At 37.9% G+C, this 27,310-nt stretch overlaps 2 protein-coding genes and 1 long non-coding RNA gene across 8 annotated transcripts; 2 read left to right on the forward strand and 1 right to left on the reverse strand.

The window, feature by feature from the left end:
- Positions 1–785: 785 nt before the first annotated feature.
- LOC110817148 (uncharacterized) lies at positions 786–9,559 on the reverse strand. Of its 6 annotated transcripts, none has more exons than XR_015813476.1 (4): positions 8,937–9,417; positions 7,715–8,769; positions 7,499–7,642; positions 786–1,009 (listed from the first exon to the last, which is right to left on the reverse strand). It is a non-coding gene; the product is annotated as an uncharacterized LOC110817148 (long non-coding RNA). The 6 variants fall into 6 exon arrangements; XR_015813477.1 differs by lacking the exon at positions 786–1,009 and adding an exon at positions 1,040–1,468; XR_015813479.1 differs by lacking the exon at positions 786–1,009 and having other exon boundaries at positions 3,961–7,642; positions 7,715–8,604; positions 8,694–8,769; positions 8,937–9,559.
- Positions 9,560–9,755: 196 nt separating this feature from the next.
- Positions 9,756–11,270, forward strand: LOC148253050 (uncharacterized). The gene has a single exon (XM_088208355.1). The coding sequence runs from the start codon at positions 10,309–10,311 to the stop codon at positions 11,215–11,217; it is 909 nt and encodes a 302-aa protein (XP_088064481.1). The 5' UTR covers positions 9,756–10,308; the 3' UTR covers positions 11,218–11,270.
- Positions 11,271–15,526: 4,256 nt separating this feature from the next.
- Positions 15,527–27,081, forward strand: LOC110818522 (nucleoporin). Its single transcript, XM_088207004.1, has 10 exons — positions 15,527–15,768; positions 16,244–16,380; positions 16,829–17,462; positions 17,598–23,248; positions 23,709–24,597; positions 24,694–25,379; positions 25,928–26,069; positions 26,155–26,236; positions 26,339–26,453; positions 26,659–27,081. The coding sequence occupies exons 2-9, from the start codon at positions 16,330–16,332 to the stop codon at positions 26,439–26,441; spliced, it is 8,238 nt and encodes a 2,745-aa protein (XP_088063130.1). The 5' UTR covers positions 15,527–15,768; positions 16,244–16,329; the 3' UTR covers positions 26,442–26,453; positions 26,659–27,081.
- Positions 27,082–27,310: the final 229 nt, after the last annotated feature.

Here is a 27,310-nt window from a genome sequence, read left to right on the forward strand (position 1 = left end):
TATATGTATGTTGCATTATTATATTGTTTATTGCACGAGTAGTCCTTTTAAATTAGGAGAATATTGTATATCTTCATTGTTATCTCAAATTGCAATGTAAAGCAATTAGTGTGGCTTTTGACATTCAGTTATTTGTGGCTTATTATTTTCCTTAAAAAATTACAATGTTAATCAATTACTTATTTATTATACCCACACCATTACATTAGAGAAAAAGATGTAGAGATTTCATAATAAAATATATTTGAATTTAAATAATTATTTTTGTATTAAATAAAAAATATTATATCTAAAACACAAGTATACGTTAATTCATAGCTAAAAAATCCGCACGTTTTGTGATAGATATTTTAAATTAATACATGATTTTTTTGGAGTTTTTACTCTTTTTTTGGTAATTGAACGACAAAATAAGAAAAAATTCTATCACAACCGCTTATTAGTATTCTTAAATTTTAATTATTTATAATTTGACAAACTATAAATCAAAAATAACATTGTTAATATCTGCATATAAAAAGAACTCACATTTATCTAATGTATTAAAACTCAACATCTACTTAATATTAAAGGATCACATTTAAATGACCGAATTAAATTAATAGTCATTTGTGCACAATAAACTCATATATAAGCTTATACAGTTGATTAAAACTTAACAAAAAAACATAATTTTTTTAAAAGTTAATTAGAATTTCATCAATCAAAAATAAAAAATAAATAAAGCTTCCTCAATCCATACATTTGAGGCAATTTTTAGAAATTTTTACGGTTGGATATTGTAACGACCCGGAACATGGAAGGAAATAGAATCATAAATTGAATGCAGAAACGAAATAATAAAGTTAAGGTTTACATTCCTTACACAATAATTAGATTACCTAATAGGGATACGAGAATAACTCTTCTAAAAAAAACGAAAATTAAAGAAATAAATGGAAAGTAAACAACTTGTCATTCTATTCGCAATCCTATTATGGATCGGGATCTGGATCTTGGTCCTCTTGATCTGAAATGGTTAATAAAAGAGTGAGTTACAGTATCCCAATAAGAATGTCACATTACTCACCGATACAGAAATAAAAGTTGGTAAAAATAATAAAAACAACTAATAGAACTCTTAATTTAAGTAAATTCATTTATCATAGATAAAATTAGTTATTACATACTTATCATAGTGAGATTTTCAAAACCGACCTATAGAGGCAATAACACAAACAACATCATAATCTCATTTTCAATTAGTCATAATAACAACTTTTCCTTTTTATCTGCCTATTGGTATCCATTGGGGTCTATAGGGATGTCCCTATTACGCGTATTCAACATTGTCAATTAACTGGCCGTCCCCATATCCCGTTCGGTATAAGCGCCAAGAATACCAATTCTCAATACCCTGTCCAGTATGAGGTAATGTTCACAGTATGGTTCTCTATGTACCCGGTCCGTCCACCATCTTTAAGGATATCTAGTAAAGTTACCATTCATTCATTCACTTAATCAAGTAATTTTTGGTTTACATTTAATTTTCAGTTTCACAATTTAACTGTAAATAACACAAAACAAGTAATGCATGCATCATAAAAACACAACTGAATCATCTTATCAACTTCAATGTATTATTATGAGTTTAAAACTGTAAAATCAATCAATATGTTAAAACATGACAAACAGTAAAAAAATAACTGGTTCCAGCTCCATTAGTAATATATAATTAATTATCGAATTTTTTTAAATTATGCAAAATACTTTATTATTTATAATTAAACTTCAATTTCATAATAAGGAATAAGGTGAAGGATTCTTACATGAATCGGTGTCCAAAACACTAAACTTTCAATTGCGCCTACTGGCGGTCCCCGGGTTCCCTGAATTTTTCTTCGAATATTAAAACACGCTTCAAGTACTTAAAATACTCCAAAAAACTCAAAATCGGTGTTAAAAACCTTTTCTGACCAATTTCAAAATTCTGGCACGGTGGCACCGTCGTGCTTCGACGACTACACCGCTGTCTGCAGCGGCAGTTTGCCTCGGACTGGTAATTTTTGGCCATTTTTGAACGATTTCGACGGGTTTTATACTCATCCATGCGAGAAAACACGTTAAGGAATATCGGTTGACCGAAAAAAATTGAAAAACAAAAACTCACAGACATTAGAATTTTGCGGTGTGGTGGCTCCGCCGACTCACCTTCGCAGTTGTGCCTTTTTCTTCGATCAATCTGTAGAAAACAGGATGGTGATTACAATGGTGGAAAAATCACACGAAACGAGAATCAGAAAACGGCTCATCGAAGACATTTTTTAGTTTTGTCCGCTGTGGTGCCAGACTTTACTCGCAATTTCTGGCTCATTCACTGGTCATTTTACTCCAATTTGGCCATGGGGCGTTCAAAATCAAATTTCGAGTGAATGAATTTTTCTTTTACTTTTTTTAGCAGTCGGAGGTGACTCTGGCGCGGCGACAGGTGGTGGTCGGCTCCCTTCTCCGGCAACTGGTTCTTCTTCTTCGGCAAGGGGCTGGCGGCTAGGGTTAGGGTTCAGTGTGAAGTAAGGTATTTATATCTATCTCTTTTTAATCTGGGCCGTTCATCGCGTTTAAAGAGTAAATGAATCGGGACCGTTCATTGCAATTTGATCTAAACTGTACGATCGTGTTTAAAGATGGAATAAATCTAAGCCGTTCATTGCGTTTAATTACGACCATCCGATCGTGCCTAAGGAGAGAACGGATCTGGACCATCCACGTACGCGGGAACAAATCTAGACCGTCCGATCGCGAGCACACGGATTGCCAGCGTGGCCTCCCGCGTAGCAACGAGTTAACGTGCTTTGCTACGCGGCGCACTCCGATTCGTCGGGCCTGTTGATTGGGCGATCTTATGTGACACATTTTTCTTAAATTACGTTTTGACCTCCCAGTTTCTGATTTTCTTTTAAAAATATCATCCGAACTCAAATTTTCACCCATTTTTTTTAAAATTGTTTTTAATTTCATCATCCAACTAGATTTTTCTAATTTTTACATTAAATAAAAATTTATAAATTTATAAATTATATTTAAATATATTTATTATTATTATTAATTTTTTTAAAAAATTAATACCAAACTAAATTTGGGCCAGGGTATTACAGATAGTGTAGAAATAAGAGATAAGTTTTTTTAATTATTATAATAGAGTTACTAATTACAAAGAATACAATAGAAAAATTCAAATCTTACAAAGAGACAATGTCTACTAAAATCACACACAATTTGGAGGTTTAAAGCTAACTGGGATTACATAAACCATGGGGAAGCCGTTCAGGACTCAAAAAATATTACGAACATTTGATCCAGAAAAAGGTCAAGATATGACATTTTAATATCTTTTAATGCAAAAAACGTCTCATAAATGAAGAGACAAACTGTACTCCCCAGTTTAAGAAAATGGTTAAAAGACAAAACTTTACTCCCCATCTAGTGCAATCATGAACAAACATATAACATAAAGATTACAGGCCTATTACAAGACCAAATTTTATATGATTTTATGAGTTGAGAAGAAAAAAGAATATGAGCAAATTTATGATTTTGCTTATATTTCAGTATCATTTAATCTATTGTTATCGTATTACATAAAATCATGTATTATTATTATTATTATTTTATATTTTCTTTTAATTTTTTTCCTCTAAATTGCGATTTGTTCTTGAACTTCCATGTGTCTCTGTTTAAAAGCTCAAACATGTTTTAAATGTCCACTACAAAACTAACGGCTTAAGGCCTTATGTAACACCCAATTATTTTTATTTTATTTTGTTATTTCTGTATAAATATAAATATGTATTAATTGAATCTAATTTAATTTAATTTATTTTAATTTGATTAAATGAAAATAATAGTAATAATAATAATAATAAGGGTAAAAAAATAATTGAAAATTTAATTAAAAATAATTTTGGGGAAAAAAGGGTGAAAATTTGAGTTCTGATGGTATTTTTAAACAAAAAATCAGAAAAACGGGTCAAAACGCAATTTAGAAAAATTACGCGCGGCATCAGCTGCCTGATTAGCAGTCTCGACCAACCAGGACGCGCTAGGTGGCAGAGACGCAGACGCGGGACGCCACGCGGGGGGAGCCACATGTTCGATCCGCGTGCCCGCGATCGAACTACTGAGACCCGTTCCCGCGCGCACATACAGCCCAGATAAAAAACACGCACGGACGGTCCAGATTGAATCGCGATGAACGACCCATATTCACTCCCTATTTAATCGTGATCGGACGGTTCAGATTAAAAGTGATGAACAGTTCAGATCAAAAGCATATGGGTATAAATAACCTCATCTGCACCCAAACCCTAACCCTAGCCACCAGAGCCCTCGCCGGAGAAGACAGCCCAGCCGCCGGGGAGCCGACTGCCGCCATTCGCCGCCACACCGGAGCAATCTCTGACCGTCAAACGAGGTAAAAATTCTACCATTTGCTCAGAATTTGGTTTCAAACCCACCCATGACTAAATCGGAGTAAAAGAATCGGCCAATTGGCCGGAAAATACAGCTGAAGCTCAACAGTGCCACCGCGGGGTGTTTCGATTTTTTGCCTCCAATGAGGCCCTTTCTGATTCCCGTTCGATGTTATTTTTCTACCGTTGTGATCACCGTTTCCTCCTCTACAGGTTGACCGGAGCAAAACGCCCAACCGCAACGTGAGCCAGAGGAGTCGCTACACCGGAGAACCCCACCGCCAGTGAGTTTCAATTTTTTGTATTTTTTCGGTCCACTGAGTGTGCTAAGTGTGTTTTCTCGTAAGAATCAATACAAGTTTGGCTGAATTCGACCGAAAACGATCGAAAACAGCCAACCCGATGCGGATCGCCGCTGCGGGCGGTGGCACCGTCGCCGGAGCACGACGGAGCCGCCGTGCCGGAATTCTGAAATTGGTCGAGTGGGCCCTGGGTCTGATTTTTGGGTTTATTTGAGACACTTGTAGGTACCGTAAGTGTGTTTCAGTTCCCGAAGAAGAATTCAGGGAACCCAATGACCGGCCGTAGGCGCAGTAACCATCTAGTTTTCGGCGTCGAATCAAGTAAGGATCCTCACCCTATTTCCTATCATAGATTTAAAGTTTGAATAAATAATAATACGGTCTTTTGTACAAGTTAGATAAATATGCATAATTAATTACGGATTGCTAATGGAGCCCGAAATCGGACATTGTTCTCTGTTGATTTATTTTACTGTTTAAAGGCATGATGATATCTGGTTTTAGAGTCTTAAATGCATGTATTACTTGACCACTGCGTGATTTTGGGATTTAAAATATGATTGTATTACCGGGTACATATTCATTATTTATGTGATTGTGTTTAATTTGACGACAGAGATTAAGGATAAACAGGAAAGGGATGTAATCAGATAAATGAATAAGATAACAGCCTCACTAAATATCCTGAGAGATGGTGGACGGACCGGGTTCATAGGGAATCCTACCATGAACGTTGTCTCATATCGGACGGGGTATGGAGACTTTGTCATTTGGCACTCATACCGGAGAGGGTATAGGGACGACCCTGGCATTAAGATTGTTAATAGAAAGGGTTTACGTGTAGCAGAGACACCTCTATGGATCCCCATGGATACTAGTAGGCTGATAAAAAAGAGCAATTGTTATTTGATGATTTGAATATAAAAGTATAATATGTGCTATGTTACAGATTATATATGAATTCATGATATTTATAATGTTATTGTTTCCATATGTTTTTATAAATCTCACTGCGGTAAGTGGACGGTAAATGATTTGATTATTGATAAATGAATTTGTTTAAAATTTGTGCTCCATTAGTTGTTTTTGGTTTTCTACCAACCTTTACTTCTGTGACGGCGATATATTGTGATGTCCTTACTGGACTAGTGTAGTTTACCCCCTTATTTAAACATTTCAGATCATGAGGATCCAGTCCCTGAGCCCGATCCGCAAGAAGGCTACGAGTAGACCCTAGATACTTTATAGTTTCCTTTATTTTTTTTATTTTTCGTATTTCTTTTAGAAAATTATTTCGTGATGTTTGTTAGTACTTTTGAGTTATCGTATAAGAGATGTTAAGCTTAACCTTTATTTCACTTTCGCACTCAAATTATTATATACATTTCTTTTTAAATTTTCGGGACCGTTATATCTTATGTCAAACCAAAAAGAAAAAATTGTCGAGGAACTCAATTGTCACCAAAAACAAAATTAGTCTGGCTTGTAATAAGACTAAATCACACAGTCACATTGTACTTAGACCTTGAAATTATTTGAAATGAAGTACCTTAATTTCGCAACTAGTTAGATAGTCAAATTTTATGCTGCCCCAAGTACATTCATAAAGATGGCTCTTTGTGCAAGACCATATTAAATGTTGAATTCCATTTGGGATTAGATCCTAATCTCACATTAATTCTCGTAGTTAACTCTTCAAGTTCAACTTCCACAAATGTTTGCAGATTTTTGCCATCAGACTAATCACCTAAACTGCCATTTGTAGAATGATTTTGATGTTATCCTCAAGCCACTCCTTGAAAGTTTTATGATACCACCAACTGCCTTTTTCCTTAAATCTATGGTTAGCAAAGAGAAACATCGGAGATGAGGTTCAAATATTGTCCTCTCTAAGGTGTCAGTTAAAACTTTAACCGGAATTGAGAATTAAGAATAAATATACGAATAAACTTTTTTAATAAAGAAGATACTGATCTCCCAATATAATCAGCCAAGACTCCAACCGAATATAATGCTTTCCCAGGATTTAAGCCACATTCGGTTCATTTCCCATTCAATTTCTAGTAAATTCTTAATTCTGATTCTCATTTTAGTCTTAATAACTATAATTTATTATTTTTGAATTATCACTAGCCCATTTTGAATTCTTTGTTCGGGAGTATAATTCAGGACAGGAGTGATGGTAACTCAAACACAATATTATATTACAATTAACATATTTAAGACTAATAGAAAATTATGTAAGAACTAAATGGGAAATGAACCAAACACAACATCAGTGACTTCTGCTTAAATTCAATAATCTTTGATTTAGAGTCAAGTAATTGGATATATTTATCCACAGTGCCAAAATTTTTCCCAAAGTATATCAGTCAAAAGTCCTCGACAAAGTAAAATGCAGAAACTGTATGAGATGGAGCGGCGAAATACTTTATAACAAGACAAGGAACCATATGCTGAAACAGATTTTCACAAAGATAATGATCCTACTACTATGAGAATTTGTAATTTTCCTTTTTGTCAACGAATCATCTTTTCTTACTCCTTAAAATTGGTAAAAGTATTCCAGAATTAGTCTTCTGATAGATGAAACTCAACTTATCAGTGCATAGTACAAATGAAAATTGCCGAACAAAACTATTTAACATTGCAAGAACATAGAAAAATATTAAATAGAAGAAAATGAAAAGTAAAGCAGATTCTTAAATGATATCTTATCAACTAGAAAGCATCAGCTAAGAGAAGTACCGGCCAAGAAGAGACGCCTGGAAGCTCTGTCGCAGGTAATGATTGGCTTCCCCCGCTCTCAAAGGCATATCCTATTCTGACTTCAGGAGTTGAAACGAAGGAGAATAAAACTGCTTTTCCATCCAGAATTGGCATCAATAAAAGCTGTAAAAGAGAAAATCACTGGAATAAATATCAGTAGGCATGATGACCAATACAAGTAAATTAAACACAAACCTTTGTAGAATAAGAGATTCCTATGCATACATCACCCTTGATATGGAGACTATTTATCACAATCCGTGCAGTCCCAATCAATGGCCTGGCCAGCTTAGCAAGCTACAAAATGCTAATGTCGTTGGTGTCCCAGTCAAAACCTAAACGCATTACTCGCTTTCAAAAAATGCACAATCAAACATCTAGTGTGTTACAACATAGGTGAGAGAATGAAATAAAAAACCCATAATCAGAAAAAAGAATTGATTAAGCATTAGGTACTCCTACAAATAATTCAAAAAAATTGAGCCAGAATCCAGACATGATCTCCTCAAGTACACCAGCAAGGCCCATGAAGACCCAAACGAGGCGCACATGTAACTAATGAAAATTTTTTCCTATACGAAGGACAGTTCCCAACATGCAATTTACTATTAGCAACAATTCCTCTCTCAGCTTGCTTAATTAGCTTTAAGTTTTTTAGCCAAAAAAAAAAATGAAAAGAGAGCACTTGACTTACTATAAGCCTTGATTTTCGATGCTTTAAGCATTTCTGCAAACAAAAGAATTTAACAAACCTATCTCATTATGCAAAAGGGAATAAGATTATACCAAAAGATGTGTAATGGTTATTATCAAATAATAAGTTGCAACCAGATTTTCCAAAAGCTTAAGCTGGTACAATGACCGGTTTTATTGTTTATATTTATCTCAACAGTTATGATTGAAAAGAATGACTACGTCTTCCAGCCAGCATTAAATGTTTTATTCAATCACTTCAAGCGAGAACAATGGTTATTAGTTGGAGCTGCACAAGAGAAATACAAGATTTGAAGAGAGTAATTTACCAGATATTAATATTGGAATGTTGGAGTCCCACCTCTACCAAGTACGCAAATCTTATTGAAAGCCTGGGGTTCGTGAAGTTAGGCCAAACTTCCATCATATAAAACTCAAATCCCAGTTAAGCAGAAATGATGTTGAAAGTGGTGGCTGATACCGATGTATGTAATATGACTTGCTTCCACTTTTTGTTTTAAGTCTTCCGCGAGTACTCGGCATTGATGATTCCCATACTGCTGACATGATAGCCGTGTTTCCTAACATTAGCACCATGTGTATTCTTAACAAGAAGTAAAGGAACAAGAACAGCTTCTAAAGCTATAAAAGGAGAAATACATAGAAGAATTTAGAAAAGTAATAGTATTACAGAACAGAGGAAGAAAGAGGGAAAGGAACTTGCCTGAACAGTTGTCCATAATGCAACACCAAGAGCAACCCAATTTGACAAAGAGAAAACCCATCTCTCAACAACTCACAACACCAAAATCGCAGGAATCAACAAGATCACAGAAGGTCTCTCCGCCATCAGATGCTTGAAGAACTCAACAGCATCTTCGACATTGAGAAAAGTCGTCTTCTTCTTCCTACCCATTTGAGTCATCACTCTGGAAGTTTTTGCAACTACAAATTCAGATCCATAGGATCAAGAGTTTTCCAGGAAACCTGAAGAGACTTTCCCTGGAAAATCATTGCTGCCAAAAGAACATTTTTCAGCAGTTTTTTTTTTTTCTTTTCGCTAAAAGAGAAGCTCAAGCAGCAATGACTGATGGAAGGAGGACAGCTCGAGCGTCGAAGGTGAGGTGGCCCTTGGAGCTAGAAGATGAGACCGGCGGAGCCACCGAAGAGACCCACGTTTCTGTCTGCGGAACTATTAAGAATAATTAATATATTTAATTGTAACCGTTTTCATTTCTTTTTTTCTTTTGTCCATTGCCCACGTACCAGCACTGGTATGTTTTTCTGCTTCGGTATGTTTTTCTGCATTTTTATTTTCTTCTGTTATGGTGCCCATGTGCCCTGCATTCTGCTTTATTTTTGTTTCTTCTGTTATGGTGTCATTACTGGTGGCTATATATATTGTGTAAGCTGCAAACGTATGAATTAAATAAAAATATTTTTCTCACTCTTAGGTTCATTTTGCTCTGTCTCTTTTCTGTCAAATTTTCTATCATGGTATCAGAGCCTTAAACCTTCAACTAACATTTTTTTTTGGCTCAGTAGTTGAGCTACAAAACACTTGATCTCCTAGAGATCAGTCTGATGACCTCCAAAATCCATTCTTCCTTCACAGTGCTGACCACCCCGGTTTAGTTTTGGTATCCAATCTTCTCAACGGGAACAACTACAACACATGGGAAAGAGCAATCAGGATAGCACTAACAGCTAAAAATAAGTTGGGATTCATAGATGGAACCCATGATCAACCAAGCAGCACTGACCCCCACGCCACAGCTTGGTTACGTTGTAATAGTATGGTGGTTTCTTGGTTGCTGAATGTTGTCATCAAGGAGATAGCTGACAGCTTGTTATATCATGAAAGTGCACAATCCATCTGGACCGATTTACAGCTCCGTTATCAGCAGAGTAATGCACCCCGTATTTATCAATTGAAGCAGAGCATGAACAATCTTACTCAAGGATCACTCAACATCAACACATACTACACACGAATGAAAACAATCTGGGATGAACTCAAAACCTTCCAACCAGTTCCAAGCTGTCACTGCGGAAACATGAAGGCGTGGAACGATTATTAGGAACAAGAGTTTATAATGACTTTCTTAATGGGATTAAATCCCTCCTATGCTGCTGTTAGAGCCCAAATTTTGATGATGGAATGTTCTCCATCCATTTTGAAAGTCTTCTCGCTGGTGGTGCAGGAGGAACGACACCGTGCAATCGGGCTTGACTCACACGCAGAAACAGGTCACGGTTCCGCACCTTCTGTTGCCCTAACTCAAGGAAGAAGGAGACTCATCTGTTCACACTATGGGCTTGTGGGCCACACTGTGGATAGATGTTACCGCCCATATGGATATCCATCAGGCCTCAAGCCCAAGCCCAAAACACGTTTTAATGATGGAACTGTGCAGGTCCAAAAACAGACCCACAATGCTCCAGCTATCTTTGATGAGGGGTCTGCCCAAACGCGAGCCCAAGCCCGTAACCCACCAGCTATCTCTCGGCCCACTCATGGAACCAGTTTTTTCAACCCGCCTGGCCCTCAATCCAAGCCCGGGTTCTTTTCAGCCAACCATACCTTGGCCCATGAAGTTTCATCCTCCTCGAGCATGCACCCGACCACAAGACAAGTGCAGAATTTTTCCGACTCTCTCGACAACTGCTTACCGGGATCTCATCCCGCTGCTTCTGTCGATAACTTAAACACATCGCAAATTCAGAACATTATTTCTCACCTAAGTGCACACCTCCACCAACCCAACACCGCCATCATGCTTGACACTTTATCTCTCTCCACAAGTCATACCACCCTTGACCCTTACGCGGCAGGTATATCCTACACACTCTTTTGTCTTTCCAACTTCACACACACACTTACCTCTGAATACTGGATCATTAACTCTAGAGCCACACATCATATTTGTTGTACACCCACTTTTTCACACACCTTAAAACTGTGCATCCCATTCCAGTCACTTTACCAAATGGTAGTTCAGTAATAGTCAATCAAGTTGGAAGTACACCACTCACCGACACCCTAACTCTACATGATGTTCTCTTTGTCCCTCACTTTTCTTTTAACCTTGTCAGTGTCAGCATGTTGACCACCACCCACAACTGCACAATTGATTTTTCTCTTCATTCTTGTGTCATTCAGGACCGCACTCGGGACTTGTTGATTGGGAATGGTAGACGCATTGGCAACCTCTACTACTTAACTACCAGATGTTTTCTTTTTCCTGCTGTTCATCATGTTTTCACTCACTCTAAAAGTAGCCTATGACACTTTAGATTGTGTCATCCTTCCAATGTAAAACTTTAGTATATTAATGACTCCTTACAAACTTCGAATATTTCTCATTGTAAGATTTGTCATTTAGCTAAACAATGTAAATTATCTTTCGTTTCTAACAATAGATTATCTAATAATCCATTTGATCTAATCCACATTGACATTTGGGGACCCTTCTCTCCACCCACTATCGAAGGATACAAATATTTTCTCACAATAGTTGATGATTGTACTAGAACTACTTGGGTGTATCTCTTTCGTCAAAAGTCCGACGTTCTTTCTATTCTCCCTGAATTTTATACTCTTATACGTACACAATATAATATTTCCATTAAATCTGTGCGATCTGACAATGTGCACGAGCTGAATTTTCATTCTTTTTTCAAATCGAAGGGCATTGTTTTTTACCATTATTGTGTTGAGACTCCCCAACAAAACTCTGTCATTGAACGTAAACATCAACACATTTTAAATGTAGCTCGTGCTTTGCTGTTTCAATCTCATATTCCCCTTGTGTATTGGGGCGATTGTATCTTGACTGTTGTTTACCTAATTAACCGTACACCGTCCCCCTTGTTATCAAATAAAACTCCATTCGAACTGTTAACTCAAAAAAAACCTTCCTATGATCACTTGCGTACCTTTGGTTGTCTATGTTACTGCTCAACTCTTGATAGTCATCGCCACAAATTTTCACCTCGTTCCAGGGCTTGTATCTTCCTCGGTTATCCTTCGGGCTACAAAGGATATAAACTTCTCGACATCGAGAGCAACCAAATTTTTATCTCACGTAACGTCATTTTTCATAAACATATCTTCCCGTTTCTTTCCTCTCAATTACCTGATCCCATTCATAATGATTTCTTTCACGATCGTGTTTTACCGATTCCTCTCCATACATCTACACAATCCTCAGATTGTCTTGATACACCTCTTTGTTCACAACGTAAATCCTCCCAAACACGCTCATCTCGCCCACTACGTATAACACGACCACCCTCTTATTTGTCTGACTATCACTGCTACCATACAGATACCCGTGCACTCTATCCTATTTCTTCGTTCCTTACTCATACCAAACTTACCTCCCAATATCACAACTTTATTTGCGCCATTTCCTCCCACACTGAGCCTACCAACTTTCATGAAGCTAACCAGTCCAATGTTTAGATGAATGCTATGAATGTGGAGTTGCGTGCCTTAGAAGACAATAACACTTGGTCTATTGTTTCCCTCCCTCATGGGAAGAAACCAATTGACTGCAAGTGGGGTTACAAAATTAAATGTCAAGCTGATGGGACCATAGAAAGATACAAAGCCCGTCTGGTTGCTAAGGGCTACACACAACAATTTGGCATCAATTTTCTTAACACTTTTTCTCATGTTGCTAAATTGGTTACTGTCAAGATTTTGCTTTCACTTGCTGCTATCCATGGTTGGCACCTGACTCAATTGGACGTCACCAACGCCTTTCTACATGGTGACCTTCACGAAGAAGTTTATATGACTATTCCTCCAGGCTATTCTCCTCGAGAGGGGGAGACTTTTCCACATCAACCTGTTTGCCGCCTCCACAAGTTAATCTATGGGTTGAAACAAGCTTCATGACAGTGGTTTCATAAGTTTTCACAAATATTACTTCAAGAAAGCTTCTATCAGTCACAATGTAACCATTCCCTATTTGTCAGACAACAAGGTAAAACCTTCTTAGCATTGTTGGTGTATGTCGATGACATTGTTATTGCCAGTAATGACGATCAGGCTGTCGAAGAACTCGAAGGTACACTCAAACAAAAATTTAAAATGAAAGATTTGGGAACTCTCCGATATTTTCTTGGACTTGAAATTGCAAGAAATGACACAGGAATCACCTTGTGCCAAAGGAAATATGCATTGGAGCTCTTAACTGAGACTGTATAACTTGGTTGTAAACCCTCATCTATTCCTATGGATCCTAATATTAAAATGTCTAAAGATGATGGCGAGCTCCTGAGTGATATCACCAGTTATCGGCGACTAATTGGAAAACTGTTGTATTTAACCATCTCTCGCCCTGACATATGCTACTCTGTCAATAGATTGAGTCAATTTCTGGCTGCTCCTAGAACCAGTCACCTCCAAGCCGCCTTACGGATTCTCCAGTACATCAAGAGAACCCCTGGACAAGGTCTTTTCTTTCCTTCATCATCTGCCATTCAGATTAAGGCTTTTCTGATGCTGATTGGGGCACATGTCCGGATACTAGAAGATCCCTCACTGGTTTTTGTGTTTTCCTTGGGTCTTCATTAGTCTCATGGAAATCAAAGAAATAACAAGTCGTTTCTTGGTCATCTGTCGAAGCCGAATATCGCTCCATGGCCAACACTACTTGCGAAATCGTTTGGACTCTGAAGCTGTTGCGTGACTTAAAAGTTCAACACCAAGGCCCTGCATTACTTTACTGTGATAATCAAGCCGCTCTACATATTGCTTCAAATCCAATGTATCATGAAAGAACAAAACACATTGAACTTGATTGTCATTTTGTTCGTGAGAAGATTCAAGATGGTACCGTGAAGACGATGCACATATCCACTCGAAATCAACTGGCAGATTTAATGACAAAGGCCCTTCATCTTGCACAATTCGCCAATTTACTGAGCAAGATGGGCACAATAAATCTGTACCTTCCATCTTGAGGGAGAGTATTAAGAATAATTAATATATTTAATTGTAACCGTTTTTTTTTTCTTTTGTCCATTGCCCACGTACCAGCACTGGTACGTTTTCCTGATGTATGTTTTCCTGCTTCTGTATGTTTTCCTGCATTTTTGTTTTCTTCTGTTATGGTGCCCCTGTTCCCTGCATTCTGTTTTATTTTTGTTTCTTCTGTTATGCTACCATTGCTGATGACTATATATATTGTGTAAGCTGCACGTATGAATTGAATAAAAACATTTTTCTCACTCTTAGGTTCATTTTGCTCTGCCTCCTTTCTGTCAAATTTTCTATCAGGAACCAAAGTTGAAACCGTCGTGGACGTCTCTGGGTGTTAAGGTTAACCTTTCCTTGCCAAAGGAGCCGGTGGAGAAAGATTTGTCTGCGTAATGAATCTCGTAGATGCAGGTTGAGGAGATGCACTTGCGTTTATTGCCTGCATTACATTGTAGAAATTTGTTTATGGTAGCCATAAATATGGGAAGAAGAAGATGCAGAGCTTGATGGTCTCATGGCGTGAAGACCAGGTCAAAAGGCTCGGCTATGATGACGAAAGGACATCAGAAGAGATAAAGATGCAGCATTGAAGAAGCGTGAAACAGAGAATAAAATGATGGCTTCTGGCAGCAGAAAAAAGAGGAAGAAGAAGCATAAAGGAAAAGAGAAAACAGGGGATGGAGATCTGTTGGGATTTAACAAGATATGTTTTCAGATACCGCTATACAATTACAACCTGTCTTTGCTCAATGGATACAAAATACTCATGCCTTAGCGCCTGGTGCAACAGCCCCTGGTGAAACAGCGAGCACCAGTTTGACTTGGGGGGGCGGTGATCTAGTAGCAGTGGGTGGCAAAGTTGCTTTGTTACCTATTCCATTAGGAACCGCGAATTTTTTGGTACATCACATTCATGCATTTACGATTCATGTGACGGTATTGATACTCCTGAAAGGAGTTCTATTTGCTCGCGGTGATGATGAAGATTATTTAAGGGGTGAAATAGAGAATAGATGCAAGCGGCGGAGTGGTGAAGCAAGGGAAGCAGCGCAGAGAGGGTGAGGGTCGGGTTCGAAAAAAGAAAACATAAACTTCAAATATTAATTCCTGCTTTTTAAATTAAAATTTCAAGGATTCTGATTGAACCAATTATATTTAGTTAGTAATTGCTATTGTTATATATATATATATATATATTTGCATATAAGAAACAAGTAGATATAGCAGTAGCATGAACAGCCCAATAAGAAAAAGCCCAAAAAAATTGGTTATTCGGGCTTGATTAACAAAGCCAATTTCAACCTACCAGGCATTTCTTCATCTCCATCTCCTGACTTCTAACAGACGGTAAAAATACGAAATAGGATTTCGGACATTTCCTCTGCTACGGAAACAAAGCTTGCATCAGATCTAAGGGGAGACACACAACAATAAAACACGCAAAACAAGTGTGATTCATCCTTCTTCCTTTATTTCATTTTTCCATGATCATTTTTTTTTCTCAAGTAAACATTTGGCAAGAGATAACGCCGATCGCGTCCGACGCAGATCGAACCAAATCGAGGTATGCGTTTTCTCGCTCGCTCGTTCATTTCCTAATAGAAATATTCTGCTGTTAGAGAATCGCTGTTTTCTGTTTGGTTCCCTCTTTTCTCATTTGAGTTGATGGGTAGTGAGCATGCGGTTAGATTTTCGTGTTTCTTTATTTGAATTAGAAATTTGTTGTTGCTGGGGAAATGTGGGAGTATAGAGTTAATCGATGTTTTCGGTTCAGTGAAACTTTTAACTGATAAGAGTTTAATATTAGTGGTATTAGAGGATTTCCAGATTTTCTTGTAGCAGCGCGGTAGCTTAGTTTCTGCGACGTACGAAACCAATTTTCTCACAAAGTTAAACTATATATATGCTTCTCTCTCTATCTCTATATATATATACACACACACACACACACACCCAGAATTAGCATGTAATAATGGTTATGGTGGTTTTAGATGATAATTATTATTTTTTGCTGGTTTAATTTTGGGCATGGTTAGTAGGTAGGATCTAATGGTTGCTGAGACTTTTTGGCGGTGGTGTTGATCTTTGGGGAAGTCTCAGTAGCTTTAAAAACTGAGCGGACTGGATGGACAAGAACAGGGGCCGAAACGATTTGCTTGCTGCTGGGCGTAAAAAGGTTCTTCATCTGTTTTCTTCTATTATGATTATGCTCTATACTTTCTATTAGGTTGCTGAGAGACAGAAGGGAATGAGTTCGATTCCTATGTTTAAATGACAAGGATAATTTGTTAATTGCCTATGTTAATTGACATGAGTGAGCTGTTTATGTTATTTGTGCCTTTATGAGTTTTAATTGAGTTTGGTTACTGAACTACCAAAAGAAGCATAAGGTTTCAATCCCCCCTCCCCGTCTCTTCCTTCCTTTTTACTGCACAATGCTTTGTGTTGTGATGCGCTAACAAGAAGAAATATTTGACTTGTAATCTTTATTGAAAATGAAAAGCTAGCTTCTTCTTGTTATATCACTTCAACCCTTGCTATATTTCCTTCTTTCTAAATTTTTCAGATTGAATAATGAATGAATGTGATAGATTGGAGTTTAACAATTTAACGATTCCTTCCAGCTTCAACAATTTCGTCAAAAGAAGGATGGTAAAGGCAGTAGCAGTCAAGGAAAATCATCAAGAAATTTGAGTAAGTCTGAGAAGCATGAATCCAACTCTAGCATATCTACTACTGCCAAACCAACAGCCTCCTCTCAGGTTGTGGAAAGGGGAATTGCATCTCATGTTGATTCTGGCGAGGGAAATGTCGATATGTCATCTTCACTGGAAAGCTCATTGGCTCCTAAGGTTGGTGTTGCAAATCTTGAGCTATCATCGCAGAACATTACACCTGAGATAGGTGACGGGAAAGTAATTTTGGTTCAGGAGGTTGAATTAAAACCGCAGAAACTGGCAATTGCTGAGTATGATGTTGGAGTGTTGGTTCACAATGGAGGAGAAGATTCCCAGGATATTGATATTGAGGCTGTCAGAGCAATGCCTTCATCAACTTCGGGTTTCCAAGACTTGGAAGGGAAAATTGAACATGATGCATTGGGCCTGCCAGATTCCTTTCATGAAATCAAGGGGACTGGTGTTGAGATTGAAAAAGAGGACTTAAATAGGGCAGAGGGGAAGGATCTATTGCCTCCACAAGAAGATATTCCTGATATGTCCTTGATTCAAGCAAGGGGAGATCAGGTAACAGATGTAGGTTGTGCTCTCCGTCTCTTCATGTTGCTTTTCAGTATATAATTTTATTTTGTACGATAGGGAACCATTTACGGGGATTGGGACAAGTACTTTATAGTTTTGATGTATAATTAAGTTCTCATTTGTTGCTGGGTAGGGGCAATGCAGGAAATGGATCGTTCAAAGCAGTTAGTTGGAATTCTTGAAAAGACTAGCACAAAGGCGGCAGCTGCTGAAGAAGACCAAAACGAAAATCCAGGTGATCTATCTGTCTCTGAGTGTGCCATCAATGCTGCTTCCAATGGTCTTTCAACTTCTTTGGCTTCAGCTGAGTTAGCTGGAATGGGTTCCGAGCTTAGAGATCACCAAATAGAAGGTATTGTTGCAGATTCATCTAATTATGTGTCTGACAGTTTTGGTAATAGTCAGATAGAAGTTCCAGATGATTCAGAGGATAGCAGACTTGCAGATGGGCATAACGAACAATATTTTCCTGGCAGCATTGTTCTATCTGAGGGTGGGAGTCTTGAGGACTCGCTTAAAATAGATAGGCTGAGTTCACCTGCAGAGTTTGTCCCTGATGTAGAGTTAGGCACTGGTTGTTTGGTTGACAGACTGAAAGAAGAATTATACCTCTCAAATTTTATGAAAGATATTTTTCAAGTCCAACTTAGTGAACAGTCAGCTTTACTAAAGGAATTCGATGATCAGCGTCATCACCTGGTCAGTGAGATATCTATTCTTAAAGCTTCACTCCATGCAGCCCTGGAGAGCAATGGATGCCTTGCTGAAGAGCTTGCAGATTGCAGGTATAAGCTTGAGGCAGTTGATGCCATGAAAGAGGACCTGCAAAATGAAGTTACTGCTGCTAAGATACAGGCAGATGAATTTTCTGCTACAGTTAATGAGTTGCAGCTGAACTTAGAAAGGTCTCAAGGTGAACTATCTAAATTGTTGATAGAGTTATCTGAGGCCAAGTGTTTAGTGGCCACTTTAGAGGAGGAGAATCAGAAATTAAATGGGATTATTGCTTCAGAAACTGATGAAAGGAAGAAACTGGTCGATGACAGAGAGTCTTCTCTCCATGAGAATCTGAAATTGCTGACAGAGTTAGCTGTCTGCAAGACTCTGGTGGCAGATTTACAGGTGGAGAATGATAAGTTACATGGTGATGTTTCTTCATTGACAGATGAAAAGAAGAAACCCGTGGAGGATAAGGAGTCTTGTCTCCATGAGCTTGAGGTGTTATCTTCGGAATTAGGTGAATCAAAGACTTTGGTGGCAGTTCAAGGGATGGAAAATTCCTACTTAAAGGAAACTGTTGCTTTAATGACAGGGGAGAAAAAGAGGCTGGAAGAGGAAAAGGAGTCTCTAACTCGTGAGAATAGGGAAGTATATAAAGAATTGGATGACTGTAAGGTCTTGATGGTTGCCTTACAAGCTGATAATGCAAACTTAAGTGGGAGCCTTTCGTTAGTAACTGAAGAGAAGAAAAAGCTTGAGGAGGAGGAGGAGTATATTGTTCATGAGAACAACAGACTTTCATCTGAGCTTCTTGTTCTTCAAGAGCAGTTAGCTAGCAAACACGTGGACATGCATATTGGTAAGATTAGGGCAATTGGTAATGAGGAAGCCAGTATATCAACTGGAGGTTTGATACCTCTGTATCAACCTGAAAATTCACGAGGTCAGGTCAGGAATCAAGAAAATACAACTGATGATAGTGATTCTTGCCAGAGTGTTGAGGTTTTGTCTCCTTTGTTGGTGAGGCAATTGTCTGATGAGCTTTCCAGAGGGTTGTTGCATGAGCTGCTGGAAGAGGAAGTTCTCGATGATTCTTCTGGGTTTGTAGTCTTGAAGGAACATTTGGAGGAGGCAGAGAAAGTGCTGCAGAATCTTGAAAAGGCAATTGAAAGAATCCACTCGCACTCATCATCTTTGAGTAGGTCAGGCAGTAAGGGGGCTGCACCTGGAGTGTCAAAGCTAATTCAAGCCTTTGAATCAAAGGTGCATAGTGATGAACATGAAGTTGGGGAAAGAGACGTGGTTGAAGATCAATCAGCTGCAAGTTCATTTTTGTCAACAAAAGAGCACACTGAAAATTTGAGAGCAGTGCTTAAGCAATTGGGTCTGGATGCTGAGACTGCTGGTCTAATGTTCAAGGGGATTCGTGACTGGAGGACAACTGCAAACATGACACTCAGAGAACTTCAGGTTCAATCTGATGCCCTGAAGGAACACAGTTATAATTTGGAAGCAACTAATATTGAGCTTGAGATTTTGTATGAAGCTGTAAAGCAACATTTGTGTTCAGTGGAGGCTAAGAACACTGAACTTGAGGTTCTCTGTGAAGTCTTAAAGCAAAGAGAGACAGATATGAGGGTACAAAATGTGGAGCTTAGTAAAAAACTGAGTGTTTACCAATTAAGAGTTACTGAAATGCAAAGTCAGTTGGATGGTTTGCAGCAAAGCTCAGAGGAAATGGCGTCAGTGATGCACGAACAGCTAGAGAGTTTGCAGAAGGTGGGATCTGAGAGAATATTGATGCTTGAACAAGCATGGAGCTCATTCACTGCTCAGATTGTTGAAACTGTTGCCAGGCTTGATAAGTCTCTTCCAATAATTTCTGCCTCCACCTTAGCTACTAACTCCTATGATGCCATGGATATCAATAGTTGCATTTCTGTTTCAGTGGATGCTGCCATAAAGATGATTAATTATCTGCAGGAGAAACTGGAGGCTGCTTGTGAAAACCATGAAGCAGTCCGTAATTCGTATGGAGAACTGAATGAGAAGTTCAACAATTTGCTTGGAAAAAATGAATTGGCAATTGGTATATTATATAAGATATATGGTGATCTTACGAAACTTCTAATCAATTCATATGGACCTATGGATAAACCTAACATGGAAATACAAAATGAAGAATTGTCTGATCCTTTTGACTACAGTAGTTATAAGATTTTTATGGAACTACTGGAAAAATTTCTAGTGGAGAGACTGCAGATCTTGACTGTAAATGATAAACTGAAATCAGAGTTGGTGAATAAAGCTAAAGATATTGAGGAATTCAATAGACAAGGACTTGGTGCCAGTGGCATTCAAAATTTAATAGAGAAAATTGAGGATGTAATGGAACTTGAGGATGCTGAAAGTATTTTGGACAGGGCTCCTGGTTCTCAACTGGAATTATTGGTTTCTTCCCTTGTTGAAAAATATAAAGAGGCTGGTGAGCGTGTCAATCTGTCTAGAGAAAAACTTGGACTTAAGGATATAGAGTTGATTGAGATACAGGAGAAAATACTTAAGCATGAAAATGAAATCCTTGCGCTCAGGGAAAATTTAAATCAAGCTGAGGAAGCTCTTAGTACTTCATGTTCTGAGTTGCAGGAGAAAGAAAGTGAACTTCAACAGTCAGAGCAGCGGGTAGGCTCCATTAGGGAGAAGCTTAGCATAGCTGTTGCCAAGGGAAAAGGTTTGGTTGTGGCACGAGACAGTCTTAAGCAGTCACTGACAGAGACATCCAATGAGCTGGAGAGGTGCTCACAGGAATTAAAGTTGAAAGATGCCAGGCTTCGGGAGATGGAAACTAAACTTAAGGCTTATGCAGAAGCAGGTGAGCGTGTGGAAGCCTTGGAGTCTGAGCTTTCATACATTCGTAATTCAGCTACTGCACTAAGAGAATCCTTCCTTCTGAAAGATTCTGTACTCCAGAGAATTGAGGAGATCTTAGAAGACCTCGATCTACCTGAACATTTCCATTCCCAAGATATAACTGAAAAGGTTGATTGGTTAGCTCGGTCAGCTACTGGTAATTCAATGCCCTTGACTAATCTGGATCAGAAGAATCATATGGGAGGTTCATACTCTGATACTGGTTTTGTTGTTATGGATTCCTGGAAAGAAGGTGCACAGCCAGTCTCAAATGCTGTGGATGATTTGAGAAGAAAATATGAGGAGCTTCAAGGCAAGTTTTATGGATTGGCTGAACAGAATGAAATGCTGGAACAATCGTTAATGGAAAGGAACCATTTGGTGCAGAGATGGGAACAACTCCTGGACAGAATCGATATGCCATCCCATTTGCAGTCCATGGAACCTGAGGACAAAATTGACTGGTTAGGAACTGCACTTTTAGAGGCTAATCGTGATAGGGGTTCTCTTGAGCAGAAGATTGATGACCTTGAAAACTATTGTAGATCACTTACTGCTGATTTGGAAGTTTCATACAAAAAGATATCTGATTTGGAGGCAGAACTTGAATCAGTTGTCCTTGACAGAGAGCATCTTTCTGAAAGATTGAAGACACTAGCTATTGATCATGAGAAACTTTCAGCAAGAAAACTCCAGTTTGAACTTGAGAATCAGAAACTGCATAGTGAAGTACATGACTTGCAGGAGAAACTGGTTGAGAAACATGGAAATGAAGAGTCTCTTCAAATCCTTGAAGGAGATATAAGGAGACTGCTGGATTTGGTCAGTGATGCACTGCCAGATGCCGATATAATGAATTTGGTCTCTGTTGGCAACAATACTGAGTGCTTGGAAGTGTTGCTAAGGAAACTTATTGAGAATTACAAGTCTCTTGTCTTTATGAAACCTGTATCAGAGGAAGTATTGGCTGGGGATTGTACTGAAGTACCTCCATTTAATCCTGATGACTCAAGAAGCAAAGAGCCTTTAGTTGTTCAGGAACCAGCAGCTGATGGATATCGTAATAAAGTAGCTTATGATAATCTTGATGAAGCAACAAAAGGTACACTGGTTGCTGAAGAACCACATATAGCTTCTTTGAAGAAAGATTTGGAGGACGCTTTGCATGAACTAAGGCTTGTGAAGGAGGAAAGAGAGAGATATGTGGAGAAGCAACAATCCTTGCTTTCTGAAATTGAAGTGCTTGGTAAGAAAAGCGAGGAGTTGCAAGAGCTACTTTATCAAGAGGAGCAAAAGTCAGCCTCTGTTAGGGAGAAGCTAAATGTTGCTGTTCGAAAAGGAAAATCCTTGGTACAACATCGGGACAGCCTTAAACAAACTATTGAAAAGTTGAACTCTGAGATGGAACATATGAAGTCTGAGATTAGCCACCGGGACAATGCTCTAGCAGAATATGAACGGAAGATTGGAGAGTTATCTTTATATCATCAGAGGGTACAAGAATTAAATTCTGAGTGTCTTTCCTTGAGGAGTCATCTGATGGAAGCAGAGAGCATTTTGCAGGAGAGGGAGCATAGTTTGAGCATGGTTCTAAATACACTGGGTGAGATTGATATTGGTGATGAAGCTAGTGCCTATAATCCAGTTGAGAAGTTGGTAAAAATTGGAAAACAATTCAATGATTTGCATTCAGCTTTGGCATCTTCAAATCAAGATTTGAGAAAATCTAAAAGAGCAGCAGAACTACTGGTTGCTGAGTTGAATGAGGTTCAAGAGAGAAATGATAGTCTGCAAGAGGAGTTGTCAAAATCTGCCAGTGAACTTGCAGAACTTTCAGAACAAAGGGATGCAGCTGATGCTGCTAGACTCGAAGCTATTTCACATCTTAAACAATCATCTGGACTGCAGTATGAGGAAAAACGTAAACAGTACTACCAGTTCATGATACTCAAAGCTACTGTGGAGCAACTTAAGAATGGTTTTGCTGATATTAATAATTTGCTAACTGATGTTTTCTCTAAGGACTTGGAATTTCTGCATGGGTTCGAGGCCAACTTGGAGTCATATATGAAACAAGGTGATTGCTCTAGTTTTGTAGGCACACCTGTTTTCAGTGCATCTGCTGGCATTACTTCCACCAACTCAGTGAACAAGGTATCTTGTGACTTCGTAATTTTAGTATATTGTCATCTAACTGCATGGTTCTTCTCTGAATCTTCTTAATTTGTTATATTTATTCTATTAAAGCTTTTTGTTTTTTGAGCCTCCCCAAGTGTTTTGTCAGTTTACTTTTATTTTCCTCAAGTTAAATGATCTCAATTTTTTTTTCCATTAAGGAAAGTTGCACGATCCTTTTCTGGTAATTTCTATGTTCATTATTTAATTTCTTTTGCTCCTCTTCTATTTCTGGATCGACTTTGCACAAGTGCAATGCTTTATGCTGTCTTTTTCGTCTTCTATGCTTAGGGTAATTCTCAATTCCATTTAGAACTTAATTTGCCTATTCCATGCAGGAAGTTCACTTTTTTGCTTGCTCAACCTTCTCTGCTTTATGGCACATAATCACTTTATAATTCTAAGCTGAGTTATTTTTCATTTTTTTTCCTGGTTGCAGGAGAACTTTATGTCTGTGGAATCTTGGTCAGACATCAATTTGCGTGACAATATAAATGAAAATGATTTAATTGAAATTTGCAGTTTCCTTCAGCAAAGTCTGTATGAATTGGTGACTGATGTTGGTTCTCTTAAAGAAAGAGTACACATTCAATCAGTATCGCTGCATGAAGAAGTTAAAAATCTGTCTGAAATTATGGGAATGTTTTGTAGGGAAATAACTTCCCAAAGAGAGTCGTTTGAAGTCATGAAGAGAGACCTGATGCACCTGAAGTCAACTGCACAAGAAAAGGATATGGGAGTTTTTGTTTTGCAAAACAACATTTCTGTGCTTTTTGAAGCATTTGCTAATTCAGTTGCAGAAATTGAAAAGACAAAGGCTGAGATGATCGGAAATACTTTAGTTTCCGGAAATCTAGGAATGGACTTCAATCAAGCAACACTTGCTGATGGTGGAATTCTTTTAAATGAGAAGGATAGATTTTCATCAAAGGAACTAATCAAGTCTGTGGCAGACAGACTATTATTAGCTGTGAGAGAATTTACTAATATGAATGCTGGGATTGTAGAAGGTAAACACAAAGAAATGAAGATTCAGATAGCAGATTTGCGGAAAGCGCTACAGGAGAAGGACATCCAAAAAGATAGGATTTGCATGGAGCTTGTAGATCAAATTAAGGAAGCTGAAGCTCTGGGTAGAACTTACAAATCAGATCTTCAATCTTCAAATGCAAGGTTGCATGATTTGGAGAAAAAATTAGAAGTGACGGAGGAGGAGCGGAATTTATTGGACCAAAGGGTAAGGGCAATGGAAGACGAGCAAGCCACCGTAGCAGAGGTGCATGAGAGAGTCAGGTCCCTGACTGACATGCTAGCTGCCAAAGAACAAGGTCACTTTCTTTCAATTGATTCTACTTTTCATAACACTGTGGTTTGTTGTTAATTTATGCAAGCAATATTTAATCATATCTTATTGCTGACTGCAGAGGTTGAAGCATTGATGCAAGCGCTTGATGAGGAAGAGGTTCAGATGGAAGATCTGACCAACAAGATCCATGAATTGAAAAAAGAGTTGCTACAAAAGAACGTGGATTTAGAGAACCTTGAAGCATCTCGTGGAAAGGTTGTTAAAAAGCTGTCTGTAACTATCAAGAAGTTTGATGAGCTTCATCATTTGTCTGAAAATCTTCTAGCTGAGGTTGAAAGGCTCCAATCACAATTGCAAGATCGGGATGCTGAGGTATCTTTCTTAAGACAGGAGGTCACTAGATGTACCAATGAGGTTCTCGTGGCATCTCAGATAAGCAACAGCAGAGATTCAAATGAAATCCGTGAATTTTTAACTTGGTTCGAAATGTTGGGTTCACAGATTGGATTGCAAGATGTGTGTCTTGTTAATAAGGATATCAATCAGGTAAATGAATACAAGGGAGTACTTCAGGAGAAGATTATCTTTATCATATCTGAATTAGAGGACCTACGAGTGGTAGCACAAAGTCGGGATGCATTGTTGGAAGCTGAAAGGAGTAAAGTAGCAGAGTTGAAACGTAAAGCAGAAACTCTTGAGAAGTCCTTACACGAGAAGGAATCGCAATTAGATGAGCTTCAGGGTGTGGGAGATTTGAACCAGGTGACTGGTGCGACTACTGAAATTTTAGAAGCTGAACCTCTGGTAAGTTATTACCATCAATAGCCTATTAGTTTATTTCTTTTGTGTGTGTGTGTGTATGTTTTTTTTTCTTTTTGTGCATATATAGCTCTGTTTTTTTTTATATTTACATTTTCGAAACTCTGATTCATTTTTTCTGTTTCCAGACCAAAAAATGTTACGTTTCCATTCTAAAGTTGTGATAGATTGAAATGGTTCGTACAACTGAAATTCATTCTGCATATCTGGTTGTTCGATAGTGTTTGATGGTTATTAGCAAATGTGAACAATCCAAGCTGGACCTTTTTATATCTCTTACATGGAGAACCCTTGCTTTTAACCTTGTTGCTTTACCATGTAACTAGAATGAAAAAGTAAATGGCTTATATCGAATTTCAGCCTTGGCATCTAGGATTTACTATTTTCACTTTATAGACAGGAAGTATTGTTTTGATGATTCTTACATTGGTAAAGGTGGAGAGTTTTTATCATCTTTGCATGACATTAAGTTCTACTTGTTGGAATTTTTAATTTTGGGACTACTTTAGATAAGAATGGGGACTTCCATGCAGATAAACAAGTGGACAGCACCTAGAACCTCCATTCCGACTCAAGTTCGCAGTTTGCGTAAAGTCAATAATGATCAAGTTGCTATTGCTATCGATGCGGATCCTAATGATAAGGGTACTAGTTTAGAAGAAGATGATGATAAAGGTATTTCCATGCTGACCTAATTGCTTTTTTCTATTCTGTTTCGAGTTAAAATTGTACTTATTTATTTTGTTATCTTTCTCCTTAGCTCATGGTTTCAAGTCGCTTACTACATCAAGAATTGTCCCAAGATTTACAAGACCTGTAACCGACATGATCGATGGGTTATGGTAGGATTTATTATGTTTTATTTTTGGGTGAGGATGGATATATCCTATTTGTTCAAGCTTTGTGTTCATTTAATTAACTTGTTAAAATGAACTTACTGCCAGGGTTTCTTGTGATCGGACATTGATGCGACAACCTGCCTTACGTCTTGGAATTATGCTCTACTGGGCTGTATTGCATGCACTCCTTGCAGCATTTGTGGTTTGAGGAGCAGAACTGGTTAGTGATTATTGCATCGACCTAATAATTATATTTGTCATTTGATCGATTCACTGATAGAAATGCAATCAATGAGCACAAGTGTTTATTTATGTACTAGCAGATCATATACATTGATAAGGATTTTTTGAGCATACAAGAGCATAATTCATGAAGTTAGATTCTGCATTTATTGTTTCAACATTGTGGTTTTTCTGATATGCAGGTTCTTTTTATTGTTGGAAGGCAAATTTACTTTGGAATCTCACCTATTATTGTTCCTCGAAGGGGCGGTTCGTATTGTCTGTATAATCATTGATTCTTCTTCCTAGAAATAGATTCATTTATTATTTAGCTCAACCAAACAACTGTGATTTACCAGTTTTAGTGTCATAAATCACAGATTGCTTGGTTGTGTTTCCAATAAGAAAAATCATCCTTAGCTTTACAGAAGTCATAGATTTAGAATTTATTGACTTGATCCAAAAGGTATGTTTGATATCACTGTTACAGCTTCATAGGATTTTTCACAAGCCAAAAAACAAAGGTTCATAAATTGGACAAGAGTATGGTTTTGTATCTGTACAAAGAAAATAGAACATATTTGCAGGTCAATTACAAAGTTTTCATATTGTCTGCATGCGCGCAATTACGACCCGGTATTAGCATGGGCTAAAAAGTAACACACTTATTATTCATTAATTTCTAGTTCTTGTCTCTTTAATATTAATCAAGTTAATAATTATTATGGTACTCAAATAGGAGCAAAGATTAAGCATGCAAATGATTAGTATATATGTATATATACTCGTAGGCTTAAATACTCTCTTTGGTCGCTTACTATTATTTTATTTAATTTATGATTTATTAATTTTTTT

Source organism: Carica papaya, chromosome 7 (genome assembly GCF_054855325.1).
Source record: "Carica papaya isolate Zhongbai chromosome 7, ASM5485532v1, whole genome shotgun sequence".
Taxonomy (NCBI): domain Eukaryota; kingdom Viridiplantae; phylum Streptophyta; class Magnoliopsida; order Brassicales; family Caricaceae; genus Carica; species Carica papaya.

Coding starts and splice junctions, on each gene's coding strand:
- LOC110818522 (XM_088207004.1), top strand. CDS start 16,330: ATGGACAAGAACAGGGGCCGAAACGATTTGCTTGCTGCTGGGCGTAAA. Junction 16,381..16,828: donor TTGCTGCTGGGCGTAAAAAG/GTTCTTCATCTG, acceptor GATTCCTTCCAG/CTTCAACAATTTCGTCAAAA. Junction 24,598..24,693: donor GCTAGCTGCCAAAGAACAAG/GTCACTTTCTTT, acceptor TGCTGACTGCAG/AGGTTGAAGCATTGATGCAA.
- LOC148253050 (XM_088208355.1), top strand. CDS start 10,309: ATGACTTTCTTAATGGGATTAAATCCCTCCTATGCTGCTGTTAGAGCC.